The 23233-nt window shown below is 37.9% G+C and overlaps 1 protein-coding gene across 1 annotated transcript in view; it reads right to left on the bottom strand.

Moving 5' to 3' along the window:
- Positions 1 to 23233, bottom strand: part of smurf2 (SMAD specific E3 ubiquitin protein ligase 2) — a 127410-nt gene that overhangs the window by 21092 nt on the left and 83085 nt on the right. The window contains exons 9-12 of the mRNA XM_055653783.1: positions 19333 to 19535; positions 15290 to 15374; positions 14040 to 14198; positions 11826 to 11870 (exon numbers count right to left, since the gene is read on the bottom strand). Coding sequence (XP_055509758.1) covers positions 11826 to 11870; positions 14040 to 14198; positions 15290 to 15374; positions 19333 to 19535 — 492 coding nt within the window. The remainder of the gene's footprint in view (positions 1 to 11825; positions 11871 to 14039; positions 14199 to 15289; positions 15375 to 19332; positions 19536 to 23233) is intronic.

The raw sequence follows: 23233 nt of genomic DNA, 5'->3' as shown, positions 1-23233 counted from the left end.
AAAACACCCAAATTTGATCCTGCACAGCTTGGAAAATAATTTGAAGAAGAAAAACCAAGACTCTCATGCCCTAGCTTCTAAACACTCACAATAACTTGTATTTGCAAAAGCAATCGTTAACTTATTCCAACAGAGGTAGATTGAATAATAATTCTTCAACTGCTATGGAACTGCATTTAGAAACTATTTGCCTTTTGAATTAAAAATAAATCATTCACATGGCAGGGAATACACAATGTTTGTGTGGACAAGACATTTTAAAGGTACTGCATACACGCAGCTAGAACATGCAGTTAGCAGTTCATTGTGGCAAATTTTGGTTTTACATCAATGAGGTAACAACTTGAATTGCTGCAGCCATGTGTTTAAGTTCCACAAATTGAGGTTATTATGGTTGCTGTATCTCTGAAAGAGACATCACAGGGCAAAGATCAGTGTTCCTTTTGATAAATTACATCTGACAAGTCTGAGTACTGTTCCTGCTTGTGTGTGCTTGATGTGAAAGGGGAAGCTTTCATGGGACTGGTGACTCCAATACAAATAAAAGAGCTTCATTCTCACTCCATGCCCCTCCCTTCACAAATGTCAACAGGAAGTCTCATCTTATTCATTATATGCATGGCAGACAACACTGTGGAGCCAACTATTAAATCCATCCCGAGATACAAGCATACACTAACCCCAGAAGATGAGAATAGTGAATGGCTTATTCATAAGGCACCTAGAACTCAGATCAAATGGAGGAGTTGTTTGATTGGTTAGGGAAAACTTTCCTAATCCTCTTCCTTACGTGGTAATATACAGAAAACAAAAAAGGGTAAGATGTTTTGTGATATCTCTCCAAGGCTCTGACTGGAATCAGATTGAAATCATGGACCAAAATCTTTCAACCCAATATTAAATCTTGGAAAAAGCAATGACATTTTTGTAACAAGGTCCTTGTAAACCTCTGACTGTATTTATTAAAATTGCATCTGCCTTTAAGCACACAGGAAATGGATCTCTAGGCAAGCATATACAGTGCCCTCCATATGTTTGGGACACAGACCCATCATTTATTTATTTGCCTCTATACTCCACAATTTGAGATTTGTAATAGAAAAAACGCACATGTGGTTAAAGTGCACATTGTCGGAATTTAATAACGGCCATTTTTATACATTTTGGTTTCACCATGTACAGCAGTGTTTATACATAGTCCCCCCATTACCATTTCTAAATGTTAAAGCTATTCTCTCTTTGTTAGAGATAAATATTAGCATAATCACATGATGAATGGAATTATAAACATCGAAGCTAATGAAAACTTCAAACTATACGGCTGAACAGAACAAGCCACAGGAGGCTTTGTGTACACCTGTAATTAAGCAGAAAGATAGATCTTGACAATCAATCTAGAGAATTAAAGGTCCATGGGGCAAAATGAAAATGCAGGAAAGGACTGCTTAAGAGGGTTTGAGCAAGACTCAAGTTATGTTGACCAGGCCTCTAACAAATGAGGCAATTTAGCAGCGAGAAAGATAAATCAGATTTGGGATGTATTAAAACCTTAATATTTAACCTCCACTCCAAGGCATCTATAGGAAACATTAAAAAGGCAGCCAATACTACTAAAGATCCCACCATCCTGGCCATGCTTCTATTTCACTACTACCATTGGGAAGAAGGCATAGAGGCATGGAAATCGTGATGACCAGATTCAAGAACAGCTTCTTCCCAGCAATAACACTACACAACACTAACCTCTGCAATCATGATCTTCTTTAGACTGTGTTATTTGGTTGCATTGCAGACCCTGTCCCCCCCCCTCCCCTATTATGGTTACCTAGTATTAGAGTTATTAATTTATTGTCTTTTTGATTATTATATTTAATCTGTGTGTTATTGCATTTACAGCCGGCTAAGCTGCAACAAGCAAACATTTAATTTGTTGTCCGCACATATGACATATATTGACTCTTGAAATAGTGAGTATACTTGGCACTTTATAAATCACAATCACACTTGGAATTATGCATATGTTTTCTGGTCACAACACAATACAAACAGATTTCCAAAGGGACTAAATAATGTGGACCATGGCCATCAGTACAGAACAGCAGCAGGTCAATTTCAAAACTAGTCTTAAGAAACAATTTCAAGGAGCAAGCGCTCAATCAATTTCCCCACAGTGGAAAAGATACCTATTAATCTTTCAAGTAACATTTATTTAAAAAACGAATTTGGGATATATAATGCAGATAAATGTGATATATTTGATAAATGTAGCATGCCGAGGTGCATCACAGACCCGCAGTGAGCTTGATTATTTTAGCCACAACCAAGAGAGTGGAGCATGATCAATATGGGCCATGGCTTTTTACATCCAACAATTCATACATTTCACTGAAATACAAATGTATCTATTGAGTTAAGGCTTGTGGCTCCTATAATGCAAACACGAACAGTAGATTTCTTGCATTAGAGTTTCATTTCTCTAGTTTCGCTCACAAAACAGAGCCCAATGCAATCAACGTCAAATAAAATACTGAACACAGCAGATTGCAACCTCTCCAATAGTTACCAGCAAAATCTTGTTGCCACGAATAAACCACGGCCTGTGCTTTTTCAGAATAAATGGCAAATGTGTGCAGGAATTACATAAATCTAATTTAAATATTTTTTTAATGAGAGCCTTTTAGATTTAGAGTTAGATTTAGAATTAAGGAATATGGGGAAAAGCAGGAACGGGGTATTGATTTAGATGATCAGCCATGATCATATTAAATGGCGGTCGGTGCTGGCTTGAAGGGCCTACTCCTGCACCTATTTTTCTACGTTTCTATGTTTCTAAATTATTACATTTAATGACATCACAATTTTAAGGTTAAAAATAAATTAGTGCTCAGAAAATCTGGGGTGTCAGTGTTTTTAAATTTCACCCAGTTTCATCTTAGCAAAGTGCATACAATGTATGCTGAAGGCATAAACATTTCCAGATACACAGAAGATTTCTCCACATTCAAAACGAATGGGATAATGCACAGCAACACTTACTAAATCAATGAACTAGGGCCTGTATTCCCAAATTACTCCCTTTTGACTGGTTATTTATTAGATGCTTAACAAAATAAATTTAGATAACAGCAAATCTTAAATAATTTCTCGTTGTTGTCTCCCATTGTGGTTTTTCTGCATCATGAAAAATCTAAACACTGCACAATTGTGCTCATAGTCTTCCTCACCATAAAGTTTGAGCATACCAGACATCTGAGCAAATTATTTTTTTTTCCCTTTTACTGAACCTTTAGAATTACATTTACTTCTAATGAATCTTGACTGAAAGAAGTGGAATAAATAGTTCCCATTTTCTGCCAAAGCTGCCCAGCAATGATTATTAAGATGAATACAAGAGCATTCATGCAGAATTAGCCTCTTCTCCTCAAGAGGATAGCCAGGCCTCACTATGGATCGTGGCAGGCACAAAACTACATGGACAGGAAAAATTTGGAGTGATTATGGGCTAGACTAGGACAAGTTTAGTTTGACAAATTGGACAGCAGATGAAATGAGCCGTTGGGCCTGTTTCCGTGCTGTATAGCTTCTCCAGTGCTAATTTACATTCCTTCATTCTATAGTGCAGTTGATTTTTGACTTTATGGTCACCTTATGGTATCTAGGAATAACACTATTCATCCAAAATGAAAGTGTGAATATTTATACTATCAGGCTCAATCAGATGGCAATAGGAATAAGATTTCCACAGAGGAAATAGTCTAAGATATTGAAAACTACGTTTTTATAATGCATACACAAACAATATAAAAGTTAAGAGAAATACTGCACAGTGTACGCTGAAAATAATGTCTGCTCTGAATTTGGGTCACTACCCCCCAATAGAGAATGGAGAAATATATCTTTAAAGAGATACCAATTTACCTTGGAAAGCATTGAAATAATGGTCCTATAGAACCTCCAACCACAAAAATATTTGACTTGGTTTTTCCAAGTCTAGCATGCCAGAATGCTATTCCTTCTTAAGAACTGCCAATATCATCAGAAATTCAATCGCCATGGGCAAAGTCTGTCGTTGACTCTTCAAACAAGTTTGATTTATCTCTGTTGCAATTCTACTCAGTGCAGTTACAGTGGATTACCAATGATGGAACAGAGGTTCCAATATTTACACACAATAAAGCTACAAGGCAGAGACAAATTAGTCTTTTGACTCGTCTGATATCATTTTGCCATAATCCAACAGAGGCTCTATAAGGCGCTGGTCAGGCCACATTTCGAGCATCCACTGTGAGCAAATGTGGGCCCCATATCTGTGGAAGGATGTGCTGGCTCTGGAGAGGGTCCAGAGGAGGTTTACAAGAATGATTCCAAGAATGAGTGGGTTAGCATATGATGAGTGTTTGACAGCACTGGGCCTCTACTTGCTGGAGTTTATAAGTTTGTGGGGGGACCTCATTGAAATTGATTACAGAATAATGAATGGCATAGATAGAGTGGATGTGGAAAGGATGTTTTCACTGGTAGGAGTGTCTGGGACCAGAGGTCATAGCCTCAGAATTTAAATGCACTCTTTTAGAGGGCTGTGGATGCCAAGTCAGTGGATACTTTTAAGGCAGAGATAGACAAATTCTCAATTAGAACAGGTGTCAATGGTTATGGCAGAAGGCAGAAAAATTGGATTAGGAGGCAGAGATCAGCCATGATTGAATGGCAGAGTAGACTTGATGGGCCAAATGGCCTAATTCTACTCCTATAAGGTGAACAAAGGCAAAGTATATTTTTAAAATCAACATTTTCAAAGCTTATTCAATTCCATTCATTACTTAATTTCCATATTGACATCAAAGAGAGAAAAGAGAATAGAACAATGATATTAAGAGGATAAAATAACAGGGATACCATTGCTTGTTATTTTATAATCAATTCAAAACATAATTTAATAGTAGCTGCAAAAGTAGATGACTTGTGTTAAAATAAAGATTCATGAATTAGGAGATAGACACAAAATGCTGGAGTAACTCAGCAGGACAGGCAGCATTTCTGGAGCAAAGGAATGGGTGACGATTCGGGTCAAGACCATTCTTCAGACTGATTATGTCTACCTTCGATTTAAACCAACATCTGCAGTTCCCTCTTATTCATAAATTTGGAGATTAACTACCTTGGAAAATGTTATATTTGATGCAAATATAGATGAAACCAATTTTAATGCAGGCGATTCAAAAGTTGTAATTAAATACAAACATAAAAATGTTACATATTTGCACGATCAAATGAAAAAAAGTTTTTTTCTTTAGTGGATACTTAAAACACATTTTATTAATGAGTAATATAACTACTTTTAAACTTTGTTACAATATGCCTTTTCATAACTGATCAAGAGTTAAACCACACACTTATTACATAAATAATAACACTCAGTTTTAAACTAGTCACTGCACAACTGTGAAATAAAACAAAAAAAGACTTTGTTGAAGGCAGGTCAGCAGACTGTCTGGTTTCTTTACAAAGTTAGAAATGGTCTGACAGAATGATATGCTCTTTTCCATTATTAAGAACTTTAAACCATTTCACTGACATTTGGAAGCTGCTGAAGGAAGCTGAGTGCATTTAACTATGCATACACAGAGATCAAGTTTCTGGATTAGAAAATGGCACAAGCAGACAGTCCAGGCTCTCAATATTCATTTGCATGGAATCAGAAGTATGTTTCAGTAAAAATTGCCTCATTAATAAGGAGAGTCAAATACACCAAATTGCCAACACTTCCTGCCAGAGCAAATTCCAGATCCCAGGTTGTCAAAGGTTTGCACTGAATGCAGGTCATGTGTATTGCAGAAGGGTCTGAAGGAAAACTGGAGGGTGAGTCAACACAGGCTCTTTCAATGTGTTTGACATCAGTTGGTTAATTACAGTAAATGCTTCAGGGCAGGTTATTTGTCTGCTGTCTTTACTTAAAAATTATGCTCATTCCTTGGAAAAGAGGAATGGAAAAATTAAATTGAATTGAGGAAAAAGTACTTTTAAAGTTAATACTATTTATGATTTTAGACCTTGAATAAATACATTTAAAACATTTGCTGCATGTGGTTTCCACCCAGATTACACCGACTCTGGACTCTATCCAGTTAAGAGGTCAACCCAGACAAGTGAAAATAAAGTTGGGATAAGCAGACAGTCGTCAAGATAGTACAGCGGTTTCTCATAATGATGTTTATTACATGCTTCTGCTAACAGCAGCATATAAAAAGTAGCATCCTTCAGCCTCTGTGGTGTCTGGGTATTTACCAGAAACTGTCTGCAATTCTAGGTCAGTAAACGTGTCTTACTATAAACACTGTTCCTTGAACCCATAACCTTCATCCTATCTTCTAACATCTGTTACTAATGTTATTTCATTGACTGACTGAAAACCAACTCAGTTGAATCACACACATACACTCACATACATAAGCACTAACATAATAAAACAGACTAATGATGTTAGAAGACAGATGAAAATATACTTGGTAGGACTGAATACATAACTCTGTTGATGAGCTAGACAGGTTCCTCTAGGAGGGAAAAAAAGCATATTTTAAATCAGATTCCAAGTCACCACAAAATACTGTTCCACACCTGCCAACTGCTTGATACATAGCCGTATTCACAGCATCTCAAGAACAGCACACCAAAGTATTCTCTCAATTGCCAAAGAGTAAATTGCAGGTTTGTGTGGGTTAGAAAATGTAGAGTAAGAGGGAAGATTTTTTCTTGATGTATTTAAGTATTTGACCACACACATTTAGATCTATTTCAAACACTGAAAAAAAATTTTGAGCTTTCTGTTAATGGGAATGTATGCACATACAGTAATTGCAGACTTTTACAGTATTTGTCCTGCCAAATTTCAGAAATAACTAATGGAAAAATGCTTTTCAAAACTTCCACCGTATAAAATTCTCCCATTTCATCTTGCTGCTTGGTCTAGACAGTACAGAAATTTATTAGGGAACCTGCCGGTCGGTGTTGCACAGAGTTCTTTTATTTGAAATTAAGCCCTTTGCCTTTTGATTCTATTTGCAAGTTTGCTCAGGAATCATTATGATAGATATTTACAGCATTTGGCCAATGTAGATCCAGCCTGGTTTGGACAAAAGAAAATAATCAAAAATGCATTTATTTTGCTATTTTGTAAAAGAGACTGTGATTCTGAGCCCTAGAAAGGGAACAGGGTTTGTTGTGCCCTTCAAAACTGCTCACGACTGAAACAGAAATCAGAAAATATCACATCTTGAGCAACATCTTAATGCCTCATGTTTATTTTTAATGTATTGAAATTATTGGTGGATGGATTCGTTCAATAGGGATATAGAAGTAAAAGCAATTCCCTCAAGATTTTTTTTATCATGAATAGCATTACTCAGTGGATGATATTTTCTGTAAATCAAAAATTGCAGATGAACTGAAATAAAAATAGAAAATGCTGGAAAAATGCAGCAGGTTTGGAAAGCATTGGAAAGAGAAACTTTCAGGTTTGCAGGCCGTCAGAACTGAGAAAAAAAAAATCAATTTAGTTAAAATAGCAGAGAAGATGGGGGAAGGCCACGGGTGGAACAAAGGGAATGCCTGTAATATGTTGAAATGATGCAGTCATTAAGTGGATGGCTGAGCTTTTTATGTAATGTGCGGCTAATATTGTGAAGTCTCGATGTGCCCAGTAGCCCAATGATAGAAAATAAAGGAAAAGTGGAATGGCAAGCACAAATAGGCAATATTAATATAAACAGAAAGAGCAAATTATCTGAAATTGAAGAATTCAGTTCTGAGACCTGTAGTCTGCAACATGCCTGGATTTTCAAAAAAAGGTGCTGCTCCTCAACCTTACATTGGCCTCATTGTAGTAGAGAAAGAGGGGTCAGGGTGAGAGTGGCTTGGTGAATTTAAAATGGCAGGCAACACCTTACCTGGAAAGACTATTTGGTTCCCCGGACAATATTCTGTGTCCAATGAGAAGAATAGATCAGGTAAATGCACAGAATCTCTTGCCCAGAGTAGGTGAATTGAGAACCAGCGGACATAGGTTTAAGGTGAGGGGGAAAAGGTTTAATAGGAACCCAAGGTCAAGAGGAATAGGAGTAGAATTAGGCCATTCGGCCCATCAAGTCTACTCCGCCATTCAATCATGGCTGATCTATCTCTCCCTCCTAATCCCATTCTCTTGCCTTCTCCCTATAACTTATTGGCACTAATCAAGAATCTGACTGTACTAATCAAGAATCTATCTATCTCTGCCTTAAAAATATCCACTGACTGCCTCTACAGCCTTCTGTGGCAAAGAATTCCACTGATTCACAACCCTCTGTCTAAAGAAATTTCTACTCATCTTCCTAAAATAACATCCTTTAATTCTGAAGCTATGACCTCTAGTCCTAGACTCTCTCGCTAGTGGAAACATCCTCTCTACATCCACTATATCAAAGCATTTCACTATTCTTTGTTTCAATGAGGTCCCCCCTCATTCTTCTGAACTCCAGCGAGTACAGGCCCAGTGCCGACAAATGCTCATTATAGATTAACCTACTTATTCCTGGGATCATTCTTGTAAACTTCCTCTGGACCCTCTCCAAATCCAGCACATCGTTCCATAGACATAGTACCCAAAATTGCTCACAATATTCCAAATGCAGCCTTACCCGCACCTTATAAAGCCTCAAGATTACATACTGGTTTTTGTATACAAGGCCTCTTGAAATAAATGCTAGAATTGAGTTTGCTTTCTTACTACCGATTGGACTTGCAGATTTATTTGTTGGGAATCCTGTACCAGCACTCCCAAGTCCCTTTGCACCTCTGATTTCTGGGTGCTCATCCCATTTAGAAAATAGTCTATGCCTTTACTCCTACTACCAAAATGCATGACTCCACACTTTGCTACATTATATACCATCTGCCACTTCTCTGCCCACTCTCCCAACCAGTCCAAGTCCTTCTTCAGAGTCCCTATTTTCTCTACACCACCTGCCCCTCCACTTATTTCATATCATCTGCAAACTTTGCCACAAAGTTTTCAATCCCCTCATCCAAATGATTAATATACAACGTGAAGAGTAGCGGCCCCAGAACCGACCTTTGCGGAACTCCACTAGTCATTGGCAGCAACCATAAAAAGCCCCTGTTATTGCCACTCTTTGTCTTCTGCCATCCATCCAACCCACTATCCATGCTAGTATCTGTCCTTTGATACCGTGGGCTCTCATCTTCCTAAGCAGCCTAACGAGTGGCACCTCATCAAAGGCTTTCTGAAAATCTAAGTAAACAACATCTACTGACTCTCCTTTGCCTGTCCTTCTATTTATTTCCTCAAAGAATTCCAGCAAATTTGTAAGGCATAACCTCCACCTTAACAAAGCTATGCAAACTTTGGCCTATTTTATCACAAACTTCTAAGTACTCCGTAACGTCATTCTTAATAATGGACTCTAATATCATACCAACCACTAAAGTCAGACTAACCGGCCTACAGTTCCCACTGTTCTGCCTTGTTCTCTTTTTGTGCAGCGGGGTAATATTGGCAATTTTCCAAACATATGGGACCACTCCTGACTCTAGTGATTCCTGAAATATCACTATCAATGCCCCCACAATCTCTAAAGCCACCTCTTTCAGAACCTTAAGAGTGCAGTCCATCCGGCCCAGATGACCTATCCACCTTCAGCTCTTTCAGCTTCCCAAGTACCTTCTCCCTGGTAATAGCCACTGCACCAACTTCCACCCCGACTCTCTTGAATTTCAGGCACGTTGCTGGTGTCTTCCACTGTGAAGACTGATGCAAAAGTTATTCAACTCCTCTACCATTTCTATATTCCCCATTATCACTTCTCCTGCATCATTCTCCAGCGGTCCAACTCTCACCTCTTTCTTGCTCGTTATAACTGAAGAAACTCTTGCTATCCTCTTTGATATTATTGGCTAGCTTACCTTTGTATTTAATCTTTTCTCCCCGTATTGTCTTTTTCGTTACCCTCTGTTGTTCTTTAAAAGCTACCCAATCCCATTAATCTTCACTATGTTATACGCCTTCTCTTTAGTTTTATACTGCCCTTGACTTCCCTTGTCATCCACAGTCGCCTCTTTCTCCTGCTAGAATCTTTCTTCCTCTTTGGAATGAAAAGATCCTGCATCTTCCGGATTATTCCCAGAAATTCCTGCCATTGCTGCTCAACCGTCACCCCTGCAAGGGTCCCTTTCCAGTCAACTTTGACCAGCTCCTTTACCCAGCTGCAATACCCACACATCCAATTTCACCTTGTCCCTCTCAAATTTCAGAATAAAACGTATCACATTGTGGTCGCTACCTCCTAATGGTTCCTTTACCTTGAGTTCCCTTATCAATTCCATTCATTGCATAACACTAAATCCAAAATTGCCTTTTCCCTGGTCGGCTCCACTACAAGCTGCTCTAAGAATCCATCTTGGAGGCACTCTACAAATTCCCTTTCTTGGGGTCCAGTACAAACCTGATTTTCCCAGTCTACCTGCATATTGAAATCCCCCATGCCCACCGTAGCATTGCCCTTTTAACATGCCAATTTTATCTCCTGATGTTACTTGTATCCTATACCCTGGCTGTTTGGGGGCCTGTAAATAACTCCCATTAGGGTTTTTTTACCCTTATAATTTCTCAGCTCTATCCACAATGACTCTACATCTTCTGATCCTATGTCACCCCTCACTAAGGACTGAATTTCATTCCTAGCCAACAGGCTACCACACCCCTCTGCCCACCTTCCTGTCATTCTGATATGAAGCATAAACCTGAATATTTAGCTCCCAGCTCCGATCCTCTTGCAGCCACGTCTTGCAGGCACTCAAAGCATGGACTGCTGTCAGAACCACAAACTTTATAAATGTTAAATATTGAATGGTTCAACAAAGAGAAATGTAATTCAGACAACCATCACTGATTTTATAATCCTGGTGATACCAGGGACACGGAATAGTAAAATTCTAAGAATGACAAACAGAATGATCCCCAAGCAAACAAACAATCCTGTTATTATTCTTGACGTTATGTAATTATCAACATCAGATAAATTATGGGTATAATTCATTGCTTACTACCTGTAAAATGAAGGGTGGGCTACGATAATTTAATCAAAAACATTTTGAAAAATCCTATCAATTGAAGTTATATCATGTTATAACATCAGTTGGTACTATGTGAGGAGTTAATGCTGATACCTTATTTCTAACCCTTTCCTAATACATTACCACTCTCCATAGTACAAAACTGTGAGAGAGAAAAAATGCAGATTAATAAAAATTACACTGTTTAATCCAAGACGGACAATATGATTCACAGATTAACCGCAAATAACATAAAATAGCCACCCACTGGGCTACAGTCAACCCAGACTTTTTTTCCAAACCATAATTTTGTCAACTATCTTTTTCCTTTTGGTAATTCCAAGTCAAATTCAAAGGTTATCAAACATGGTATCCACTCTTATTATATTTTATGATTTAGTTCGCAACATGCTTCTCCACGATAATTAATATTACCAAAATCCATCAAGTTCACACTCCTAACTTTTGTTTGATTGTTTTGAGTCCTTAAAATGCTCTTTTTGCACTATTTAGGGCATCTATTCCATCATCCAATTAATTTTCAGCAATGGGTACCTATCCAAGAAAAATCAACCCCCCTGATAATCAGGATATACCACTCATCCAATCTTACTTTCCTTTTTCCTTCTCGTGTCCAACATAAGCTATTTCCGACTTAGAAAATGTGAATGAATAAAGTGGCATTGCTCATCTTTCAGATAATGCTCCAATTACTTCACCTTGTATGTTGATACTGTAGATTTGATCCTTGGTTCGTGTCCCTCCTTCAGCACAGTATCCATAATAAAAAATAAAAATAAAACAAAGTATAGTAATTAATTATTAAAAAATCAATTTAAAGCATTCATCCATTATTATGCATTGTGCCCGACTTCAATGTAAAGTAATAAAAGTAAAATAAAAAGTAACAATGGGTTATAGCGACACCTGCTGGTGCCGGTAGGGAGTCGAACCCTGCGGTCGGTTACCTTGGTCATTGTGACTGTGGGAGGGGTTTTGTTTTCGCAAGTTTCTGGGCCAGCCCCATTCATTACTTCGACCACCGTTGTGGTAACATCGTTTTGTATTAGCTGTCATTTGATCCTTGTTGTTTTCACTGCTTTGATAATAAAGCTCGTTTGTGAAAACGACTGACGTCTCGACTCGCTAAATTGGTGACCCCGACACACTAGATGCAGAAAGATTGTTCCCGATGTTGGGGAAGTCCAGAACAAGGGGTCACAGTTTAAGGATATGGGGGAAAATCTTTTAGGACCGAGATGAGGAAAACATTTTTCACACAGAGAGTGGTGAATCTCTGGAATTCTCCGCCACAGAAGGTAGTTGAGGCCAGTTCATTGGCTATATTTAATAGGGAGTTAGATGTGGACCTTGTGGCTAAAGGGATCAGGGGGTATGGAGAGAAGGCAGGTACAGGATACGGAGTTGGATGATCATCCATGATCATATTGAATGGTGGTGCAGGCTCGAAGGGCCGAATGGCCTCCTCCTGCACCTATTTTCTATGTCTATCTAATTTTCATTTGTCCTTTCAAATAAAAGGTGGATAATCGCTGTACCATTTTATGGTTTTCATCACTAATCTTGAGTCACTGTATTGATTACTGCTGTCGCATGCATGACTGTTTCTTTAATATCCACTTCCTTTTTGAAGTCTTTCTTCCTGCACTAATTGTATTTATTTTATTTTGTTGTAACAGCCATCCACCGATTAATTTAAAGAACGTATTCAAATCCTTTGAGACAGATGGTACTCCTTTGCAGTTATGGGGCAAATGTTTCACACCTCCTTTCCAAAACAAAATCCAAATAATGTGCTTTGGGATTTGGAACATGATCAGCAGTCCAAGCTATACTAATTAAAAACTCACACAGCGAACAAATCTGCCCAGAAAGGCTATCCCCTTCATCCAAATGTTCCAAAGCTTCTACCCAACATTTAACATTCATTTGTATCTGTAAAATGGGAGCTGAAAATGATTGAAGCAATATTCAGTTCTTTGGATGCTTAAATATAAATCTAAAATGTTAATCCAAAATCTGAATTATGCATAAGCAGCATAATTTGCCCCACAAGCAAGCAATAAAATATTCAAGGAAATGTCTATTGGACTGAAGATGGCTATTAAGGAAATTGCTCAATTTATTGGACATTTAAGTTACTTGACTGCACTTGACAGAACATTCTTTGTAATCAGCTAAATCATCTGTACCCATTCTGGATTATACATTCATGTATGTTCACTTTTGTGAACACTTGTTCTCTACCAATTTCAAACTCGTGCAATCGAATGCAATTCCAGATGGGAAATTTTATTTGGTACAAAATACTTTTTGCATGTTTTTTTCTCCATTTCTGGATCTTTTACACTGAAGATTTATCCTATTTGTTACTATAATCTCCATTTGATCATGGATTAATTAGTTCTGCCATACAGTAAAAAGTCACTGCAGAGACCTCAGGTGCTTGACATGAAAGAAAATGTTAAACATATTTTGTGAACCATCAGATGGGAATATCATCAAACAAAAGTTCTTTTTTCCCTCAAAGCAAGACATTCTGTGCAAGGGCAGAACATTAAAGACTAAGTGTTTGGTAACAAAACATAACTCTGAGAAGTCTGGAACATTTAACATAAATCAGAGCTGTTGGCAAATCTGAAATATTTCAACCCTGCTAATAGCCAAGCTTCAAATGTTTTGATGGGACAATTTAATAAGTGTACAACCAAACTATTCCAGACTGATGTTAATATTTGTTTTCAAATGCTGTTTAAACAGCTGCATTGGGGGGGAAAAAAAACAATACCAATTTAAATAATAAGGACATCCAAAAACCATGTTTGTAATTCACTGTGTAAAATAATTTAGATTTTTTAACAAGATGTGCGGGAAAGGGGTGAAGTCAGGGACAAAAACGTTTAATTACTTACTTTAAAATAAAATGCAAATTAGCGGACAATCTTGGGTCTGTAAACTGTGTTGTTCTGTTGTTGTGGTCAACAAAGTAGACCCTTCCTGTTGCTGTGTTGCGAATTTCCCAGCCCGGAGGTAACGGCCCTAGTTCCTCACAATTTACGTTGCTAAGATCCCTGCAAAACAAACATAGACGGCTACCTCAGCGTGCTTCATGCCAAACCAATTAAAATGGTAAGGAATACAATTCCATAATGTCAGAAAAACCAGAGTGTTCCAAGAACTTGATACTTTCTGCTAGAATCCTTTAGTATCCCAAGATACAAGCTTACAAAACCTGCATAGGCCTCAAAACTAGGCTGTCATATCATTAATCTACATTTTAACCACAGTCTCAGCCAAATGGCTTTATCCCAAGGAATAAATCCATTAAAAACAAATGTTCCGGTACCTTTCACATTCATATTATGCTGAGAGCTCTTCCCAAAGTACACAGAAACAGAAAAATTTGCTTTCAACCAAAATCTTTACCACAAAATGTATAACATATCTATGCTCTGTGACACTGCCCGCAACCTGGATAGTCTGTTTGGCAAGTTTCGTTCAAATAAACTTTTTTTTTTTTAAATCCCCTCATTGTTTTAACATTCATTCTTTCCAAAAATGCTCCCGCTCAACAACTACGCTGATCCCCAGCTAAATCTGAAGGCAACTGACCTACTCTTGGACCTCTGCCAAAAGTTTCCTTTAACTGGGTGCCAATTGCTTTGTGACATACGTAGATGCATTCTCTACCTATGTGTAGAATTGCTTTGCTTCCAATTAACGTCTACTAGTGGCAAGAATTTCTCAAAGGAAGAATTTCCAATTTTAACTGGGACATTACAATCACTGTGATGTCACCAACAGTTGTGAACCTAACAATGGCCAGAGCAGGGACAAGTTGTACAGCCTATTGTTTTGATAGGGAAACACTAAGCAGAGTAGAAGGTAATGCAAAAGAGGAAATAATATTGAAACATACATTGTCGTTATCAGGCAGTTTTAAATAAGCACATAAAATTCAATTTCTTAAGAATATTAATTTTTTGTATTGCACATCAATATTTCACTAACACAAAGGGTTCCACAATTTTTACATTCTAGATTGAAAAGAGTTATAAGAAATAATGTGGGTTTTTAACAAATTATTTATATTTTCTATCACGTAAACTAAATAATCTTGAGTTACGGTCGACATAAACCCATTAGGCCAGGTTTCCTTTACCTGGGTACGCGAGGATCATGCCATGTGCTCACCCCAGTCTGTGTGTGCAGAAAGTACACCTGACCTTGTTGCGTTGTTCTTTGTTCTATATAAAATATAATAAATAGTAATGACGGTAGCAGTAAAGGTGAACTTAGTTGCAGCTGATAAGATCTGCACCAGCAGGAATTTCAACAGTTCCTACATTTCACATGACAAGACCATTAAAAGAAAATGACTATGTTGGGGTTGCACATTTGTAGGATTGAAACTGGCAGATATTCATGAATAGAAATAGAACCATTTCAAAACATTTTCTTTTACATTCCCTCTCCCTAAATCATGTCAAACAGAACAACTGACAAATGAATCAGGCTCCAGAGCTCTGCCAAACCACTATTACTGACCACTTGGAGGTCGAAGAATTACCACAATTTTTCCTGTTCAGTCTACACTGAAGCATTGGGATCCCAATCCACATTTATCCAAAACTTTAAATAGTTACAAGATAAAAATCAAACTCGTAGCAATAACAGAACTTGTTTCTTCCCTATTTGCCACTTCCATACATAAAGTTATACAAGATGGATTTGCATTGTCCATACACGATACACCTTAAACTTGACATCTAGCACAGTGAAGGGCAATGTGAGAAATACTGTTTTTAATTCAAGAACCAGTGGTCTGCACAATATAAACTTTGGATTAATTTCTACAAATTTTTATTTGCTAACTCAAGTTCTCGAGAAAAGATAACTAGTTTGAACATAATGGAAGAACTTTGACAATATATTCTAGCAGCATAAATCAATAATACGCCATGCTTAATGAGTACAGCAGAACAATAATCTGTGTAAAATTCTATGTAATTCAAAATGATTCCCTAAAGTTAAGGGAAGTGTTGGGTGAGAATTCCTATGTATCTTTTTATTAGGTGCCTTAATTCATAGCAAGGTCAGATTCGTAACAAAATGGAAGCAATACCAGGTTTTCCAAGAAGTGATCTGTCCGTTTTGAGGGGTAATGGCGTACAAATGAGAGGGTAGGGGTTGGGGTTGGATGATGAGTGGGTGCCAGGGAAAATGCAAAATGGAATGGAATGGTAATAAGCACAGACTGCAGTCGCATAGTCAGTATGGGCGAGTTGGGCCGAAAGGCCTGTTTCCGTGCTGTATGGCTCTGTTTGACTTTTGGCATAACAGCCTCTATGAAATCTATGCCATTGAATATTATGAACAGTAATGAATTTAAATTGATTGATTGAAAGGCACAGCATGGAAATAGGCCCTTTGATCTGCTGAGTCTACAGAATCTATTGATTACCCGTTCGCACTAGTTCTATGTTCTCCTACTTTCTCACCCACTCCCCATATGTGCAAACTCCACACCCAAGGCACCCAAGGTCAGGATCAAACTCGGTTCTCGCGTGCTGCAAGGCTGCTACTCTACCAGCTGCACCACATTGCCACAATGTAAATAATGGCTTGATAAGATCAATAGGCGGAAAATAAATAAATTCCATGGTAAGACAACATAAAATAATAGAAGAAATTGACAAAAATGATCGTGACAAAATGGATCAAGACATAATGATAACACAAATCTATGTGCATGATATCACTCATCAGATTATATACGCTACCCACATGATGGTTAGCTATACAGATTAAGGAGGTTCAAACTCTGGTCTGTGTTGAGTTGCTGAATAACAGCAGGGGGAGCACTCCAATCGACCCAAAAGCTTGCACAAGGTGAAAAATGAAACAGAAATTGGCTGGATTCTCCAGCTATCAACCTTTGCTGGAAAATGTGTGTGGGGATATCAGGTGTGGGCAGGATTTGGCCTGGCCATGATGCTTTCTAAATTTGAAAAAAAAGATGGAAGTTCTCCTTGTGAAATCCTTGTGAAATTTTATGCAAGCACAAATCAGGATCTCACAGAGGGAAAAATAACACAAACATTTCTTTAAAGCGTATAGTCACGAGAAAAATAAGGCAGATATAAAACTGTTTTTAGACTGCATAAAACTGGCCCACGACATGTAAAGCAAAGAAACCCATCGTCTTTAGGAGAATTAATTATTTAGTCAAACAAGACAAATATGACAATGACTTTGAGTCACTGAAAGCTACCAGTAAATCAAACATTAAACTGCTGAACTGCATTCAACACCAACAAATTGAATCTCTTTAAAACGTCCCAGCCTCAAACAATGGAAGAACAGCAAAAATGGTCTGAAATTCTTCTTCACATTTCTAGTGCAATCACGTACATGCCATGCATGCTTGAAATACCGACATCAATGCACTTCGAATAAGCATTACCATAAACATCGCCATTTCCTAGCAGATGCAATATAGTCCAACAGTGCAGATACAAAACCTTTCAACATTGCATAAGCAAATTTAATTCAAAGGAAGACTGCACCCAGGTTTCCCAGTTGTGTGCACACGCACTCTCCAGAGAACACAGCATTGAGCTTTTTTAATAAAAATCTTTATTACAAAATAATGTTCTCCCCCTTGATGAGATAGCAGTTTGGCTATATCTGGAAGAGGAGTAGAGATGGTTTCGAATGGAGTTCCACCTTTTTGTTCATAGCCTCTATCTTAGCATTTTTTTTTCTGCCACTGACCATGTGACAGTGCTACAGCTAGTAGAACTGCTGCCTTACAGCATCAGAGATCTTGGATACTGTCTGTGGAATTTGCACATTCTCCCTGTGACTGCACTTGTTTCCTTCACATCCCAAAGAGTTCATTGGCTTCTGGAAATTGTAAATTGTCTCTAGAGTGTAGGATAGTGCTAGGGTACGGGGTGATCGCTGGCTGGCACGGACTCAGTAGGCCGAAGATTCCACTGTATCTCTAATATCTAAAGTATCGATGCAATTTTATAGGACTTTGGTTAGGCTGCATTTGGACTATTGCGTGCAGTTCAGGTTGCTCCAATAAAGGAAGAATGTGGAGGATTTGATAAGTGTGCAGAGGTGGTTTTCCAGAACGAAGCCTGGATTATGGGCTGTTAGTTACAGGGAGAGGTGGACATACTTGAATTGTTTTCTATTGAATGCCAGAGGTTGATGGGAGATCTGATACAGAGATATATAAAATTATGAGAGGCATAGATAGGGTGGACAGTCAGAACCTTTCTCCCAGGATGGTTATATTAAACAGTAGAGGGCATAGTTTTGAAGTGAGGGGCAAAGTTTAAAGGAGATATGCAGGGCAAGTTATTTTTAACATAGAGGGCAGCAAGTGCCTAGAATGCTCTGCTGTGGGTGGCGGTGGAGGAAGATAAGAAATTGGCATTTAAGAGACTTTTGAATAAGAGTTGGTTTTGGCATCATGTTCGACACTGACATTGTGGGTCAAAGGGGCTATTCCTGTGCTATACTATTCTTTGTTCATATTAAAATGAATCCAATGTGGTCTCTTCTGCAAGGTTAGGTCTATTCTCAATAGTAGAGAAATCAAATATATGTACAAAGCTATATAAATGCTAAAAAAAAAAATCAAAAATATTGCTGATGTTGGAAACCAGAACTAAAAATAGAAAATGCTGGTGATACTCAGAAGGACAGACAGCATCTATGGAGTGAAAAAGTAGTTAAGATTTCAGATCAGTGACCCTTCACAGGAAGTGGAAGAAAGAGAAGGAAGCCTGGTTTAAATAGCAAAAATGTGGAAGATTGGAGAAAACAAGGACATGTTGTGAAAGGGTGGAGATCAGAGTTGTCCAAATGACAAAATGATGTTAAAGCCATCTCAGAGGGTGATGAATGCGTGTTAATCGCAGCCCATTTGTCTAGAGGAGTGTAAATAGAGGGAGATGAATGTGGGCTATTTGGAACTTTGGCATGCAGAGCAGATTCTAGAAAGATTAAATAAAAAACAATACTGGAAATACTCAGCAGATCAGACAGTATTTGTGGAGAGAGGAAAATCTGATCAATGACATGGCTGATTATCAAAATAATAAAGTAAAATAGCCTGTGATACAGTATAGAACAATAACAATTCTCAAGATAACATCGCCTTTAAAATGAAATGAAGTGACTTACCATAACCTTCCGGGAGATCAGGAGGAAGGTGCAAGTGCGTCCGACTCATATAATTCCTGTGTCTTTGTGACCTCACCCTCCTCTCTGCCATCCTTGGGTCAGGTGTCTGTCCACATGAAGCGCCATTAGCTGGGCTTATTGGTGTATTCTCATCCACAATGCAACTCAGTGGCCTACCCGGACTGGCATATTCAGATGCAGGTCTATGATTAGGTTGAAGAGAAATGAAACCCCAATTATAGCATTTATGTACAAAGAAAAGGCATTTTGTACAAATACGTACATAGCAGCGCATACCAAAATCAACCATACAACCAACAAATACATCTGCATGGCTTTGAAGAAAATATGGATCTAAATTTTAAAAAGAGGCGATGCAGAGATGATTATTTACAATTGCCACACTATGCACTCGTGATGCAGTAAGTCAAAGTGACTGTCACTGTCTGTTATCAATGTATGTATGCAAATTGCTGTGAAATTCAAATAAAAAGATTTAAATTAAAGTGGCAAGTAGCTTGTTGGTATTTGCTTAAAAGGAGTAGAGAAAGAGGAAATTTATCTTGCATTTGGTCAAAAGGATAAGGTTGTGCTTTTGGGATTGATGGAAAAAAATTAAAGTAAACATTATAATTCTCCTCTCACCAATGAATCTGAATAACACAAATTACAATAAAAATTCAATTATACATAGCACAATTAGAACTTGGAAACAAATAAAACAGAATTTAAAATTAAGAAATCTATCTCTATTATCGCCAATAGTTAATAATCCGCCGTTTAAACCCTCTAGTGTGGCGGTCCCTGTACAGACCTGGAAGTATAGATAAATCATTCACACAATGGGAAAGAATAGGAATCAAAACGCTCGGAGAAGTATGAATTTGGAAAATTACTATCATTCCAACAATTATAACTGAAATATAATTTGAGAAATAATCAATATTTTAAATATTTTCAAATATGTGACTATCTGAAAAAATATACAAAAGACTATCTTAATATGCCTCCAGACTTACTGGACGAAGCAATGAAGACAAACTTAATATCATACTTATATAACACTATTTTAAATATAGAAATACCTACAACTGACGGTATTAGAAGAGACTGGGAACAGGAACTAGCTATAAAAATTTCAAAAGAGAGCTGGGATAAACACTTACTATATGTGCATAAATGCTCGATTAACGTAAGACATACTCTAATTCAATTCAAAACATTACATAGACTATACTATTCAAAACCCAAGATAAATAAACTTTTCCCTAACGTCTCACCAATTTGTGATAAATGCCAGTCTCAAGAAGCTACCATAGCGCACTCATTTGTTTTTTGTATAAAAATTCAAAAATTCTGGACCGAAATCTTTGAAATCTTCACAAAATTATTTAAAATAAAACTGATACCAAAAGCAGAATGGATTATCTTTGGAATAATGGAAGGTAGCCCTGAACTAAACGTGTTCCAAAAGAATTTATTTAATTACGGGCTAATAACGGGAAAAAAGCTTATACAGGTACTCAAATTCTGGAAAAATGCTCCTATACCAACAATAAATATGTAGATTTCAAATATGTTCGAAACATTACACCTGGAAGATATGAGACTCCTCCTTGCAGGCAAAGCAGACCACTTCCAAAAGACGTGGTCTGCATTTATTGACTTACTACAAGTATAAGGTGCAACAGTAACTTAAAAATTAAATGGTGCCAGGATCTGGTAACGGGGGATGAAAAATATGGCTGGTATATCCCTTTTTGCGTGAATTTTTATAATAGAGCAATTGTTTCTCTTTCTTTCTCTCTTTTCTAGGGTCTATTTCTTAACTTTCTTCTCCAACTCTTTTTCTAATGGGCTTTTTTTTTTCAACACTTTCTCGCACTATCACGACTTTTTCCTCACTTTCCTTACTTCCTTTATTTCTATCTTTCTTAAAGCTCAAAAAGTGAAGGGGTACAACAAATGTAATAAGATATGTGGTGTGTACTACTAACTTATTGTACTTCTAATAAATAAATAAATAAAACAACAGCAGCAAAAAAACTTTTATAATAATATTTATTTATTTCCAATCCACTAATGGTATGCGGCTGCAAGTTAAGTTGCAGGTGTAACTCGTCTAACAAAGAACCTGATGACTGATGGAAGTTCTACACAGGAGAGAAGTGATGCATTAACTATTTGTAATGGTTTTGGAGAAAAAGAGAGATCCTTGTATTCTAGCATTGAAACAGCTTTTTTCTTGTTCTTCCTTAACCTCCTGCTGTCCTACCTCCAAAACAGTTAAGAGTCAAATTGCTGCTATTGTCCAACCAATTATCTTCAGTACAAAACTTTTGCTCATAGAGCAGTTCTCAAACTCACTCCTTAATTGGTATAATCTCACCAGATTCTTCTCAAAATCATCTATGATAAATCCGGGCAATTCATCGAACTCTACTCTGTTACAGGATTAACATTCTCCAATTTTAATGAAGCACCATGTAAAGTTGCTTATTTCACATATCAGTAAATTCAAGATGTTACTGATCACTAAGTTTTATGTTTTGACTGACGATCTGATGTTGTTCATCATTATAAGTTTGATTTCTCAGACACAGGAGAGGAAAGCACAAAATGAAGGGCCAAGTAATAAAAGGGGTATATATTGGAAATGTTCACGTGAGAGTCCGCAGTAAGATATCCATCTGCCGCATCCATTCCTGGACCTCGTCCTTGGGCTTCCCCATTTTTATGAAATTACTATGATGTTCACAAGCATCAAGATGTCTTCCGGTTTGTTTGATGAACAACGAAGCTTGCTCATAGATATCAAATTATTTGTGTGCATCATGGTCAAGTCTGACCCTTTCCTCATGTAACATCCTCACAAAAATCCACTACCCAGTAGAATTTAATGCCAAGCACCACGGTTTTGGTATAACTTTGATTGGCACCAGCAATGGCTGCCTCGCCAACAGTCTGTCTGTCCTTTCCTTCTTTGTGATTTAACAGTACACGTTAAATGTATGTTTTTAGTGTCCTTTAGCTTGTTTTTATGTGGGGGGTGGGGAGGAGGGGACTTTTTCTAATCTCTTACCTCGATGGAAATGCATTTTTTTTCCATATCGTATCTCCGTCCGCTGTGCGGCCTAACATTGAGCAGTTAGCGGCCTTTGCTGGAGAGCGACATTTCAGTGTTCCATCGCGGGGAGCTTACGGGACTTTAACATCGCGGAGCCCACGATCCCTTTGCCAGGGATCGACCTCGGAGCTCCAACCATGGGTGCTTGCGGACTTAACATCACGGAGCCCGCGTTCTCTGGTCAGAGACCAACTTTGGGAACTCCAAACCGCAGGACGTTCGATGCGGAAGCTTCAATCGCCCCGACGGATGGTTCGATTGTCCCGACCGCGGGAGAATAAAGAGGAAGAATTTTGGACTTTTTTGCCTTCCATCACAGTGAGTAATGTGGGGAATCTGCTGTGGTGGGTGTTTATGTTAACTATTATGTAGTTGTGTGTCTTGCTGCTTTTTATTTTTCGTATGGCTGTATGGTAATTCGCATATCACTGTACCATAATTGGTACATGTGACAATAAAAGACCTATGAATCCTTTGCATATCATCCACAGCCAATTAACTTAGTTTAGTTCAAAGTTGCGGCATGGAAACAGGCCCTTCGGCCCACTGAGTTCACTGCAAATCTTTAAAATGTGGAAGGTTCCCGGCGCATTCAGAGAAAACCTATGCAATCACAGGAAAAATTTAACTCTGCACAGACAGCATCCGTAGACAGCATTCGTAGTCAGGTCTCCGGTGCTGTGAGGCAGCAGCTCCACTGTGCGGCCCTAAAACCCTGCACTCAGGAACATTGAGTTTCAAATGGCTGAATTTCACGTTCATAGTACAATTTCC

The sequence above is a fragment of the Leucoraja erinacea genome, chromosome 23, assembly GCF_028641065.1.
Source record: "Leucoraja erinacea ecotype New England chromosome 23, Leri_hhj_1, whole genome shotgun sequence".
Classification (NCBI taxonomy): domain Eukaryota; kingdom Metazoa; phylum Chordata; class Chondrichthyes; order Rajiformes; family Rajidae; genus Leucoraja; species Leucoraja erinaceus.
Note: the sequence above shows the minus strand (reverse complement) of the source record. Positions and strands in the feature narration are given on the sequence as shown.